Raw genomic sequence first — 13,940 nt, 5'->3', positions numbered from 1 at the left:
AGTCTCACCAGTAGGCTGTCTCTGTCAGATGAAAGTGTCCAAGTGCTGGACAAGATTGCTATATATAGCAAAGGAAATACCACGAAAAAATAGCCAAATCAGGTCAGCTGCATTTAATGCAGCCGACTGCATAAAACTATCCAACTGTTGCTGTGCCATGTGGCAACGACTGCTGACGTGGCTGTGACTATTGACATGGCACTGCGCTGCACTGTCCGTACTGCCTGGTGCAATACTCTTGTCCAGGGAATGACATCTCTAACACCCCCTCTCAAATCCTGGACAGGGCAAAAGACTAAGGAATCTAGAATGTCTCCAAAGAAGAGCCTGGGGAAGCGCCTTCGTGAACAAATCTGCAAGATTATCCTCTGTCTTGCAATACTCCACATCAATGGTCCCATCCAAAAGCTTCTCCCGAATGAAGTGATACTGGATCTCAATGTGCTTCGTCCGGGCATGGAATATAGGATTCCATACCAAGGCAATGCAACTCTCATTGTCGCACCGCAAAAGAGTAGGACGAGTCTGGGGGCAGCCAAGCTCCTCCAACAATCTCCGAAGCCACACAACCTCACATGTGGTGGAAGACACGGCCCGATACTCCGCCTCAGAAGAAGAAAGGGCTACTGTGGACTGCTTCGCCTATAGTGGACCGCCAGTGGTCCACATCGCCAACCCAATCCGAGTCGCTCCAACCTGCAAGAACAAGATCTAAAGCATCCAAACCTACTAGACCAGAAATCCCTAAGTCAGAGGTTCCCCTCAAATACCAAAGAATCCTCATGGCAACCTACCAATGCACCTGCTAGGGTTCACTCATGAACCCTGCCAAAAGACCCACAGCCAAACAAAGATCAACACGAGTGTTGAGTAGCCAAATCAAGGAGCCAATTAGCTGATGGTAGTGGGAAGCATCTGTCAAGGGAGAAGCTGAGTGTGAAGTGGCCTTCCAGTTCGGATCCATAGGAGTAGAAATGGTTCGACAAGTCTCCATCTCAAAAGTCATCGAGAGCTCCTGAATGTATCTCTGCTAAGAGATGAAAATCCCTCTCTGAGACTGATAAATCTCATGACCCAAGAAGAAATGGGTGATGCAAGCTACTTTTTCACAGTTGAAGGCCGAAGGACCCTGAGAAAAAGATGGGTGTTAAAGGCAAAAGTTGTAACAAGTTACACTTGTTAGATTCTAGGTGAATTTTGGTGTCAGTTTGCCCCTAGGACCATTAATTGGCCATTAAGTGTCAGTGGTGACACTAGAAAGTAGGCATTAATTAATGAATTAATGCTTGTCCAAGGGTCAATTAATGCATGGGACCACTTTGGGTTGCAAATGGCCTAGCCAATTAATTTTTGGATAGGCAAGGTCAATTTTCAGGGCATGGATTAAGGGCTGAATTAATTTTCAAAATTAATTAATTCTGAAAATTAATTAAATGGCTGGAAATTGCTGAAAATGGATTAAGAAAGCTGCCACTTGGCAAAACTTTCCCATGCAAGTGGGGGAAGGTTAAATAGGGCTGAAGGGAGAGTGAAATCTCGTTTTTTCATTTTGGAGCTCGTGGGAAGAGGTGTTGGACTGTGGCTGCCAGCTTTTGGGGCCATTTCCCAGCCATTGGAGACCATTTTGGTGATAGAGATTGCATATTCTTGACCTTGGGAAGCTGGCGATTGCTGCTGATGCACTTTCTCCTGAATATCACAGTCTCCGATGCTCCTATCGTTGTTGGTGCATCCGTTTGGGGCTGGTACAGCAGGGCAACAGCTGATTTTGATCAATTCTTCGCGACAAATCTCAGAATTTTCTCTCTTTACAGCATTCTCTCGTCTCCTTCAGCCTATGCTCAGCCATTCTCAGCAATTCTCAGTCATTTGGAGGAGATTTCAGCCATTTTTGGTGGGCTGATCTGTAATTTTTGCAGTAAAGCAGCTACCTTGGGATCTGTGCCAAAGATTGAAGACTCGAGGGACTGAAATCAGCAGCTGATAATTGAAGATTATCAAGGGATTTCAAGAGCCAGCCCATCCCGAATTGATTTGGAGCAGCATTTGGCCAACCAAGGGTCAAATTGGAGAAGAAGAAGTCCTGGATGAATGAAGGGGCAAATGACCCAAAAGGCTTGTTGGTCATTTATGACAGCAAGAGCAATTGGTTAGCAAGAGGAGATTGAAGAATCTCAAGTTGTACTCCTTCCAATTGAATGAAAGCTAAAGAAATATCGCAAGGGGCGCCAATTTTGGAGCCGGCAGGGTGTCTACTGTCCAAGAATGTTACGGTAAAGTGTGCATTTCATTTTATGTGCATTTATTTATTGCTGTAATTAACTCTTAAGTCAAGTTATCACCACCCATTCCAAGAAGGAAGGCTGGTTTCATCCTCCTACAAGTCACCATTGAGAAAGGTTGACTTCACATCCAACTGATAGACAGGCCAGCCAAGGCAAGAACAGCTTGAATAGTCGCCATACGAGCAATGGGGGCAAAAGTATCATGGAAGTCAATGCTTGGGCGCTGAGCAAAACCTTTAGCAACAAGGCGGACCTTGTGCTTGTCCAAAGAACCATCACTAAGGTGCTTGGTCTTGAAGACCCACTTGACGCCAATCACCTTCTTGTGAGAGGGACAAGGCACAAGGTACCAAGTGCCATTCCTCTCAATAGCCTCCAACTCAGCTTCCATAGCCTTCCACCAATGGTCAACGGACTACAAAGCCTCCTTCACTGAAGTGGGCTCTCGATCCTGCATAACACGGGTCATCAAACAATAGTTAGAGCAAACAAGCTCCGTAGAATGTGCCAGGTTCCTCTGTGACCTTCACAGTCCATCCTACAATTCCTACTCCTCACGAACCCCCCCGATCCCTGAATCTCGAAGCGTGTCATGGGCCCAACGAGGAGGAGGCCGGATCTCTCCTCGTTGCTCTCCATCTGGCTGAAGACTCGGATACATCCACCGGCAGAAGCTCCACTGGGGTGGCTGGTGAAAGGGAAGACTTTGTATCAGAAGAATAACCTTCATCAAGAGGCTCTGGCTCCAAAGGAACTGTCTCAAGAGCCCAACTCTCCCCTGGATCTCCACGGACGGGGTGCTTCTTACCCCCCTCTGTGGCCGGAACTTCCACAAACCGCACATCTCAGCTCGTATAGACATCCCGCTCAATGGGATCAAACAAACGATAACCTTGGGACTGGGAGCTATAGCCAACAAAAACTTATCGTCAGGAAGTCGCCTCAAACTTGTCACGCTTCGTCTTCGAGATGTTCCTATAGGCATCACACCCAAAGACCCTGAAATAAGAGACATCAAGCTTAGTCCCAAAGTAAGCCTCAAAAGGTGTCATCCTATCAATGACCGAAGTGGGAGATCGATTGAGGATGTGAACTGCAATAGCCACTGCCTCGGCCCACAGAAACTGACGTGTCTATCTATGCTCCATCATGGTGCGCGCCATCTTGATCACACTTCAGTTCTTCCGCTCCAAAATGCCATTCTCTTTAGGAGTGTTTGTGTTAGCAAACTCCTAGTGGATGCCCCTATCTGCATAAAAACGAGCAAAATCATTAGTCGCAAATTCACCACTCTTGTCTGAGCGCAAGGTCTTTAGTCACCAGCCAGATAGGTTCACCTCAAAGAGAAGCCAATCCTTGAAGTGGGAGAAAGCCTTTGACTTCAAAGTCAAGAAATAGGCCCATATCATCCTGCTGTAGTCATCTACGATCAACATGAAGTACAAGCTCCCCTTTAGGGACTCGGTCCTTATCGGGTGGGAATCGCATCCCGATGCAGTTTCCCACGAATGCACGAGACACATGGCTGTTGGCTGACCACTATGTCCGGCAAACCTCGGACAAACGATCCTTGCGACGCCTTCTGAAGGTACTTATATTCAGGTGGCCAAACCGAGCATGCCAAAGCTCGGACTGTGTGAGTTGAGAAGAAGAGAAGTAAAAGCTGAAGAAGACTTCAATTTGTAAATGCCATTCTCCTCCTTCCCCTTCTTCTAAGAGGGTTAACCAACCAAAGCCTCTGATTTAGAAGCATTCTGTCCCTTCAACTATTCCTCTTGGAACAAGACCGTAGGAACCAGCTCTTCCCATCGAAGAGTCGACTCCCGCCCTGAGGCAATAAGAGTGGAATAAAAGATACCGAATTGTGGCGACAACTGGGACAATAAAGTGATCGCCATGTCTTCGAAGGAAATAGGCTTCCCCGCATTTTGAACCTGCATTTGAAGCTGCCGAAGCTTGTTAATGTATTCCCGAAGCAAAGAAGACTTATTCATGAACAACGTCTGCATCTGCACCTCCAAAGAAACCCTCTTCATCAAGGTCATCCGGTTATACATCTAGTCGAGCTCCAGCCATATCTCTTGAGCCACCATCAAGTGCTCGATGTGAGCTATCACGGCTGTAGTACAAGACAGAAAAAGAAAAAAACGAATCCTGGCATTCAATTTGTCCCAATGAGAGTGAGCCTTGGTCAACTCCACACAAGCATTGGAAGAGAGTTTGGACTCATCTCTCACCGAGGGCCGGTTAATCTCCTCCATCACAAGCTCCGCCAAATCATAAGACTCCAGAATGGCCAACATCATCACACGCCAAATGCGGTAATTGTCACCATCAAGCTTCTGATCTGATGGAAGAACCAATAGGACAAGCACCTTCCAGTCCATGATCGCCTGGAACTCCAAGTTAATCTCGCTAGACATTTTCACCTGCAATCCCTGCACAAACGCAAAAGCAACCCCCTCTAACTATGAAGACTCAGCTCCACTTCTGACCCTTATTCAGCAATGAAAATGTAAAATCTGCAATGGAAGGCCTAAAACACAGCCTTCCTCCCCTTCAAACAACAACCACCTGCAGCAAATTCACCAACTGAACTCCTTTCCACACGCCCACACTTGCTTCAGCCTTGTTCCGATGCGCAGCCCTCGCACTCGCCCTCAAATGCTGGAAACGCGGCCTTGTGTCGCGCCCAATCTCATCTTTAGGTAGGTTCTTCAATCAGTCAGTCCGTCTTCATTGCTCTGATACCATGTCAGAGTGCAACGATGCGGAAGCGTGGAACCAAGACTAAGAGAGAGTGAACACGGAGAGGAGAGAGGAGACAGTGAAATGCAAAAAAATCTACAATGTAGAATGTTGTATAGGAATGCAGAAATATACACACGTGTAGAGAGAATATCTGCGTATGTCTCCGCCTTGAGGACCTCAATCTCCGTCAGCCCACGTGTTGTCAGTCACCAACAGGCTGTCTTTGTCAAATGTAAGTGTCCAAGTGCTGGACAAGAGTGCTATATATAGCAGAGGAAATACCACGAAAAAATAGCCAAATCAGGTCGGCTGCATTTAATGCAGCTGACTGCATGAAACTGTCCAACTACTGCTGTGCCACGTGGCAATGACTGCTGACTGCTGATGTGGCACTACCTTGCACTATCTGTACTGCCTGCTGCAATACTGCTGTCCAGAGAATGACATCTCTAACAAAGCCATTCCACTAGAGAAACTAGCATGGAGTGCAAGCCTCTATTCTCTACCCCTCCATTTACTCACATGTGAGATATGCCCATTTACACTTTATCTTATCTTGTCCCTACTTCTTTGCAATATCTTGGTGATACTCTAGAGAAAGAAGAATTATTCAATCAATCCACATCAGTATAAGTCTCAAAGAGGACCATTATCTTTATGTAAACACAAGAAGAGGAGCTTATAAGAAAAAGAATAAAAAAATATGTACACCCTTCTGTAAGTTTTCCTTCAAGTTTTGCTCCTCTAGGTCAATTTGAAGTAGGTAAAACATCTCATTCGTCTTTTCCATCTTCATCTACATTTCAACTCCAAAGACTAAATTCAAAAAATCAATTTAATGAATTCACTCACACATCATGACCTCAACAAAATTTCCCATCCATCCCACCCACTTCTTCCATTGCATTACCATCCATACCATTAACCTTTCCTATGCATAGAAAACCAATGACATCTCACATCACATTGGGGGGTTCTTCAAGCATTGCCACATCCTTTAGGACCGTTTCTTTTCTGGGTGGTGTAGATGCACCTATGGCATAGGCTCAACCTCTATCTTACACACTTTTGAGCTTTGCGCGTGGGACACCCTCCCAAGCTTTCCAAATTGTGGATTAGTTGTGGTACCACACTTCACCCACATGGTTTTACCTAGTGGACCAATTGGTTATGTTTCCATGCCTCAGCCTACAATTGGATAGGGTTACAAAGTCCCCGTGTCTTCTCTAGCGGCACCTTTCAGACCATCACATGTTGAGCTAAAAATGCATTACATGCTGATTAGCCACTAAAAACAGCCCCAAAACAAGCTTAATTAATCAAATTACCGAAACTTTCATTAAAAGAAATGCAATCCAAGAGAGTGTTTGTGTCCCATAAGCCAACCCCTAATTTGGTAGGACCCAACCATCTATAAATAGACAAGCTGCCCACCATTCAGCCGCAATCTCGTTTTTGCAGCTTGCAAGTGTCTCCTCTCTGCTATCCATACCCCATTCGCAAAGGAAATCTCGGCCAAAGCTACTACCCATTGCTATCTACCATCTGTTGCCCGCCTTCCAACCTTCTACTGCTGTACCAAAGCTTTCTACCAGCTGGCAACTCATGTCTCCTAGGCTGAAACAGCTTGCAAATTACTATTTCCACACCTCCTAAAGCTGCCATAAAGCCTATCAGCCTGCCACCCTACTGCCACATCAGCCCTACTGCTGCATTTACCTGTTTTCTGCATTCATCCTGCCTGCCACGTCAGTAAAATCTACATTTTACACTCTATAGCATCCATACAGCTGCCACATCATCGCTGATGCCTACATTTGCAGGTTTCTAGCATGTGATGACCGCCCATCTGTACACAGATTCAGAATCCTACTACTACTGCTGCTGATGTTATTAGTCACTCATGGAAGCTGTCTACTACATTTTCAGAATCCATCAAAGTAGGACACATTCTTCCACTCATACTCTTTGCCCCGGTCCACGAGACATGAAAATTCAAGGGTCAGTTTTCACATTACATAGTGTGTTTGTTGCATTGAGCATTATATTTATTCATTATTCAGATTTCATTCACCTTCTATGCTCATTGTCTCTATGTTAACCCTAAACCTAATTGTTTCTTTATCAGTCTTTGTGTTTATCGTACACTTGTGTTTGTATTCTATAGACCAGCATTTCTTTACATGGTATCAGAGTTAATACTCACTAAAGAAACTCAGCCCCTTGATTGGAAAGCTATGTCTTCGGAAACAAGAACTACAAAGAAAAGTCTAACACTTCCACGCCTACTCTTGATGAAGATTCTGAGACACCTCCCTCGCACTAGTCATGGAGTCCCCAGACCAACACCACCTAGGCTAGTTCTTAGTCAAAAACTCCACATTATTACAAGCAAGCACAATATAGAGAGAGCAGTGACAATCCAAAGAGCTAAGGAGATCAAAGCAGTATGCCAACCACGGATAAGGGGATACCACACACAGATGCTACACCAAAGAGAGATGAGGAACATCCACCAACAACATGAGGAGCACATGATAGAGCTGAGGGCTCAACCCAAATACCACCCCTGTAGTATTTCATCAAGGGTGTATGACATACTCTACCCACTCATCCTAGCTCAACAAGGGTGTATGACATACTCTACCCACTCATCCTAACTAGGTGTAATTAAATATATGGATCACTTAGTCCATTGAAACATGAAACGGAGAACAGGAAACGAGGAAGGGAACGGTGATGGGGACGCCAAACCCAAGGAATGGGGATATGGAAACAAGAATAGAATTAAAATTTCGTGAAAAATTTTAATATTTCACTCATAATTCGTGCAAAACATTAAAGCCAAGGTTTATAATCCACAAGGGCAAATCATTTTAGCTTTAAAGATATAATGCATCATCCTAAAACTAGTGATTATAAATTGAATTATAACTTACAAGACTCAAGAGTCGAGCTAGTCAACTGTAAAACACATAATACATATGCCATAAAACAATAAACAAAGAACTAAGCTAAAACAACATGCAAAAAAGACTACAAATATGAAGTCTAATCTCTAGACTAAAGCAAAATGCAACATGCCAAAATAGGCCAAAGGACAATTGCAAGATTGCAAGTACAAATATAATGTCAGCGTGGCACAATGGCCCAAGTATCACACTATCATCAATGATCATATATATATGTAATGATAAGCAAACTAAATCAAAGATCATCATGATCTAAGGCTACTCCAACTACTCCTAAAGTGTCAACCTCATGATCATCCTCAACATCAACATGTGTCTCCTCTTCTTGTTGTATCTCCCACTCTGTGAATGGATTGGGCTTTGCTATCATACTATTACATAACATCCTTAAATTTGCACTAATAAATACCAGATCGTTTGCCCTCTCTACACCAAGTCGGTTCCTCTTCTTTGAAACAATGTGAGTGTATATACTCCACAATTGCTCCAAACAAGAGGAGCTAACTAACTGACACAAAATACAAATAGCCAGTTGTTGCAATCCAACACTATTCGAACCATAGTCCTCCCACCACAGTTGCCCCAATCTTGCAACAATCCTCTTGTGCATCCCCACAACCAAAAGAATCCCAAAAGGTCCTATGACATGAAAGCTGGTCTCGTATCTTTCGTCTAGTACCATGATCACACACTAGATGAGACAATAAGTCTCCATCCATCCATAACCTCAATGTCATTCTCCTAACCCTTGCCCTAGAACTCCAAATCCACAACAAATGCAACTGCATGCATGGGTGAGCTATATGAGTTCCACCTCGTCACAATTAAATGGCGTACCTCCTCATATGCCTTATCATCTGGTACCAACTCCTGCAACTTTTCATTCAGCCTATCCATGGCCTCGTATACCTTACCATTGCAAGGCCGCATAGCATCCATCACTCTCAAAAAATGCACAATAAGTGATACCATACATCTATCTACTTTACATCATCCCAAAAAGATGAGTTATTTGCTTTCTCCAAGCATAAGATACCAATAGAAGTATCTGTCAATGCTTATGAGGTGAGCTCATCACTAAGAAATAGCTTCCTAGCACCTCAGAGAGAACTGATGACGAAGAAACCGGTGATTTAAAACAAAGCTAATCATTTGAGCTCCTTGCTCTCTGATAGGTACAATCCATGAGAGGCTACCAATATCCTTCAGTAGATTATTCAAGCAATGAGCCATACAATATGACACTATGATATACGGATAGTATCCCTGGATGATAGCACCTACTGCTCAATTGGTAGACTCTCCATCTGCAACAAATTCCACAACATACTCTGGGCCAATAAGCTCAATACCTGTAACCCACTCTCCTGTAAGTACATCTTCCGACTTTTGTATCCCTGACGCATCGTGTGAAGATATGAAATACATCTTCCCACAGGAATAAGCAACCATGTGATGAATCGACCACCTCCGTACATCACTCCAACCATCAGCAATCCATGAAACTCCATTTTTAGCCCATAGGCTCTTTTTCTAGTCACAGTTGCTTGCTCAAGGCACTTCTCCTTGTCAAGTAAAGTGATGCATATAGTCTCTAATGATGGAGATACTTATGAAGGACCTATTAGCCTACCTATGTTAGTCATGTCAATCAGTCATCTCCTTGTTGTGAGCTCCTGTAAGAGCCTAACAGAGATATAGAAGCTCTAACAATTCAAATGTATTTTCTTCAGTTGTCGGCTTTCTGTGTGCATTGCTAGGTCATTTCCTGCTTTTCACAGTCTGCCTACACCCGCCAAACATTGTCATTGTTATCTGGGATTTTTCCAAGGCCTCCCCTATTTTTTCTGGCATTTTTTTAAGAGTGCATTTAATGCTAGTCAGCCAGCATTTATGGCACCTGTTGGTGTAGTTCAGCCAAATTCTTGTGTTATTGGCTACTTATAACATATCTCCCCCACTTGGTTGACACACACTCTTTAATCTTCAATCTTCCATTTGCAAGTGCACACTCCGACACTCTGTGCTTAGTGTTGCCATGGTCATCGGCCATGTTGCCCTCACTAACACTTTGGGTTGCGTGCAAGGACTAATCCGTCCATCCCCATTGTATCGTCATTCTTCTTCAATTATTGCAATATTCTCTCTCTCTCTCTCTCTCTCTCTCTCTCTCTCTCTCTCTCTCTCTCTCTCTCGTGTGTTTCTCTTCTATTGGGCACTCTCACATGATATCATCTCCTAAGTGAGGACACAGTCTAGAGATTTATTCCAAAGGAGCAGCCCAAAACTTCCCAACACAGATTTTCAGCCTATGTTTGCTGCATTAACAGCCCATGCAAGTGATCCAATGCCCAATCAACCCTCCTTGAGACCAAGCAACATTGTCCAAGGCAAGGCGACCTTATCCTGGCTGTAGATGCTCTTTTCCTTCTGCATTTTGCGCAAAAAGAAAATTTGCATTTGTTGACAACTTCTCCCCAATGGAGGCAACCCCTTTCTGGAGACACACAACAACTTTCTTCTGACAGATGACACATCTATAGTCCATGTAGCCAATCGCCTTCTATTTCCCGTGTTATCTCCATCCCTTTGCAGCTTTCTAGGTGATTGTAGAATCGAAGATGTCTTACCAGTTCACGAGCTTTGATGACTCAAAGGAGGAGCTTAGTATGGGGCGCCTTGTGGCCAACTTCTAATGGCAAGTATGTTGCTACTACACTACCATCATTGTCTTCATCCATCGTACGCAACATCAAGGATAAGTTGAGAGTGCATCACATACCCGAATATCTAACGCTTTCTGCTTGGGAGTGATGCAGTAATAGGTTAATTCTCATTTCCCTTTTGAGTGGAGTCTGGACTGATAATCACTTGCCAAGCAGTTGTTTCCCATGTTGGATTCCACTAAACCTAGATTGTGTAGTACATATATTCATGATTTCATCCACAAATATTTTTTATCCTGCAAGTCAAAGTCAAGCTCTTCTAGAAAATTTTGTGGTTCATGACACACAGCTCAGTGCAAAACCTGGAAGACTTATCATTTTCCCATATTCTACCTTGCCTTGTCCCATTAGGATCCTTGTCACCCATCTGTACCTCCCCCCATACCCCTGGTCATGGCCAGATCTAATATGTTTTCAGCTATTTTTTATGCTTGGAGGCATTTATGGTCATCCTTAACTTGACATGCCCCCCAGTCAACTCAAGATAACCATTGGTATATGGTTGGAATAATCTCATCAAACTTCCTTCTCACCATACCATTGGTTCTTGCACACACTTCGAATGAATTTTAAAGGCTCTCAGAGACCATGGCATAGCTTCTGTCTATCTAGAGTATCTCTCCCTTTTTGGTCAGTAACTCAGTTCAGCTTTGCAAATGGCACTCAGCTTTCCTGACCAAGACACTGTCCAGCTTCTGAGCTCTGCAGTGATCAGACATCCTGTCACTGCATATAGAATTGCCCGTATGCACATCAAGTTTGGCTTCAAACTTTTGTTACTATTTTTCAGCACCATCTGCATTTGCATCCTCACTTGGGATGTAGTGGCTTGGCCCTTGGATAATTGTCCAGTACTTTGCTACAACCTCTTTAATCCAGAAAGCAGGGTTCCCTCATCTTGCATCAACCAGATCCTAACACCACCAGCCTGCTGCCACAGAGATTCGAATTTGTTAAAACCAGTCTGACTGCTTGGCATATCTGGACCACCCAGTGCTGTCATGCAGCGATTGGACATTATTACGTCTCTAGTTGACACCTTCCCAAGGATCCACACAAGGGTGTGAAAGCTACTCGTGAGGTAGAAGTGTATTGGGGTCACCAATAAGTTATTACTTATGTTGATGGGTGAGTAAACATGAGAGCGTTGGACAGATAGCTAGAGACTCTCCCTTCATCACGCTTTCCATCTAGCAATCTACAAATAATCTTGTGTGCAACTCTGAAGCTTGTTTTTCTGGTACAATTGGGACATGTGGCTTTAAGGGAAGACTTGGGATTAAGGCATCTCATGACGGATACTGATTGAGCAAGCGATCCTCTTGTCACACTGTCTTTCCTGTCATTGTTGCTTCTACTTTTGGCCTATTCTTCCTCTTGTTTCTTTTATTCTGTGCACACACTCAAATGCTTACAAGTCCCTTTTTTTCCCTGATATAAAACACATACACTTGAATATCCGCGTCGGGTAGCTGCCTCCCTCATCCACAAAAATTTTTTAATATGTCAAGTCCAAAAGCCCATAAAGTTGGAGAAGTTTGAGCACCTGAAACCATATTTTCAAGTAGAATGCTGTGCAGGAATGTCCAGCAGCCACAAGGAGACGCAGCGCCACACTGCTATCAACACCACCGCTCATAAGAACTCCAACTCGAAGCTGCTTTCCAAGCTCGCAGCAAGCAAAGTACTTGCGGCCGACGTGGAATTTGCAATCGCCGGATGAAGGGGCAGGGGCCGCCTCGGATGTTGATGATGATTCCTCTATGACGCCAGGCTCCGCACAGTGCAGGGCTCTCCCACCGAAGCCCTCCAAGTCATGGAGGGCATGCTGCTGCTGGATTGCAGGGGTTTTGCCTGTGTCAGTGTCGAAGGTAGGGATAGCTAGTGGCTGGTCTCTGCTGCTGCCTGCTGGCTCTGCTTCTTCTTGGATGGTGGATATTGGGGAGGCCGAGCAGGCAAGCCTTCGGAGATGGTGACTCCTTGTGTGCGCATGCGACAAAGGGAAAGGAAAGATCAGAGAGGGAGGCCTGCGAGCTCGCGTCGACAGAATTTTCTGCAAGAGCATTGCTTGGTCCACGGAGAGTGCCATAGCCTAGATTAAGGCAGAATTATGCAAGCGATGGGAGCACACTATCCCGGGATCCGTAGGCCTGTGGCGACCATCTTAATATTTTCTTTTTCCCCCACATGAACGTGTAAAAAGTTTTAAAAGTTGGCTATCACCTATGTGGACCAATGGGGTCCTACATTCACAGAGAGCAACCTAGGACAACCCCGGCACGTGAGGTCTTCCGTCGAGCACGTGACCTATTGGGCCCTATCAGAAGACCTCGAGCACCCAACCTATTGAGCCTTATCGGAATTTAAGAGCTCATGTTTGCTGTAAAACATCCGACCTCTATTGGCATTAGGGGCGCCTGGACCGATAAGCTTCCACGAGGCAAAGTGGGCATTAGGGGCACATTGATTGATAAGGTTCTATTAGGCAAAGTGTAGTAGGCATATAATTGATGGCGGACTGAGGAGCATGTGTGTCTCAAATTAGTGCCATAACTTGTCGAAAGTACGAGCACATGTTAGGTTTGCAATCCGATAGCACCCAACCTATTGGGCCCTATTGGAATTAAAGGGCTCATGTTTGCTATAAAACATCCGACCTCTATTGGCATTATGGGCACATGGACCGATAAGCTTTCACTAGGCAAAGTGGGCATTAGGGCCACATTGATTGATAAGGTTCTATTAGGCAAAGTGTAGTAGGCATGTAATTGATGGCGGACTGAGCAGCATGTGTGTCTCAAATTGGTGCCATAACTTGTCGAAAGTACGAGCACATGTTAGGTTTGCAATCCGATAGGTAAAGCAAAATATATTTTCTATGACCTTTGGGGATTCGAAGCCTGACAATAAAATGTCTTCCAAAAAGACCGCACCTACCTAGGTTGCACATAGGCTAACTAACCAAAGAAAAAAAAAAACCAAACGCTCAAACACGCATGCAAGCACACAACCTAGGTAGGCCACACGCACAACAAAGGAACACACACATGACTAGGCAGCAAAAAAAAAGAAGAGAAAAACACACATCACAAGCTATGCAAATCCAACACACCAAATAAGCAAACAAGTCCTTTTCTTTAAAAAAACCTCAAAGATTCTTACACATGTCAACAACCATGCACATCTACATCACAAAAACCAAAATA

At 44.4% G+C, this 13,940-nt stretch overlaps 1 protein-coding gene across 3 annotated transcripts in view; it reads right to left on the bottom strand.

Moving 5' to 3' along the window:
• Positions 1 to 12,902, bottom strand: part of LOC148030056 (tRNA (5-methylaminomethyl-2-thiouridylate)-methyltransferase) — a 49,023-nt gene extending 36,121 nt beyond the window's left edge. For 2 of the 3 annotated variants that reach the window (XM_087686329.1, XM_087686328.1), the window contains exon 1: positions 12,281 to 12,902. In XM_087686329.1, the coding sequence (XP_087542455.1) occupies positions 12,281 to 12,823 (543 nt within the window). In that variant the 5' untranslated portion in view covers positions 12,824 to 12,902. The remainder of the gene's footprint in view (positions 1 to 12,280) is intronic. The other variant, XM_087686327.1, reaches the window with a different exon arrangement.
• Positions 12,903 to 13,940: the final 1,038 nt, after the last annotated feature.

The sequence above is a fragment of the Lygodium microphyllum genome, chromosome 10 (assembly GCF_053477565.2).
Source record: "Lygodium microphyllum isolate KBCC chromosome 10, Lygodium_microphyllum_v1.1.10, whole genome shotgun sequence".
Lineage (NCBI taxonomy): Eukaryota > Viridiplantae > Streptophyta > Polypodiopsida > Schizaeales > Lygodiaceae > Lygodium > Lygodium microphyllum.
This window is presented reverse-complemented; position numbering and strand designations above follow the sequence as displayed.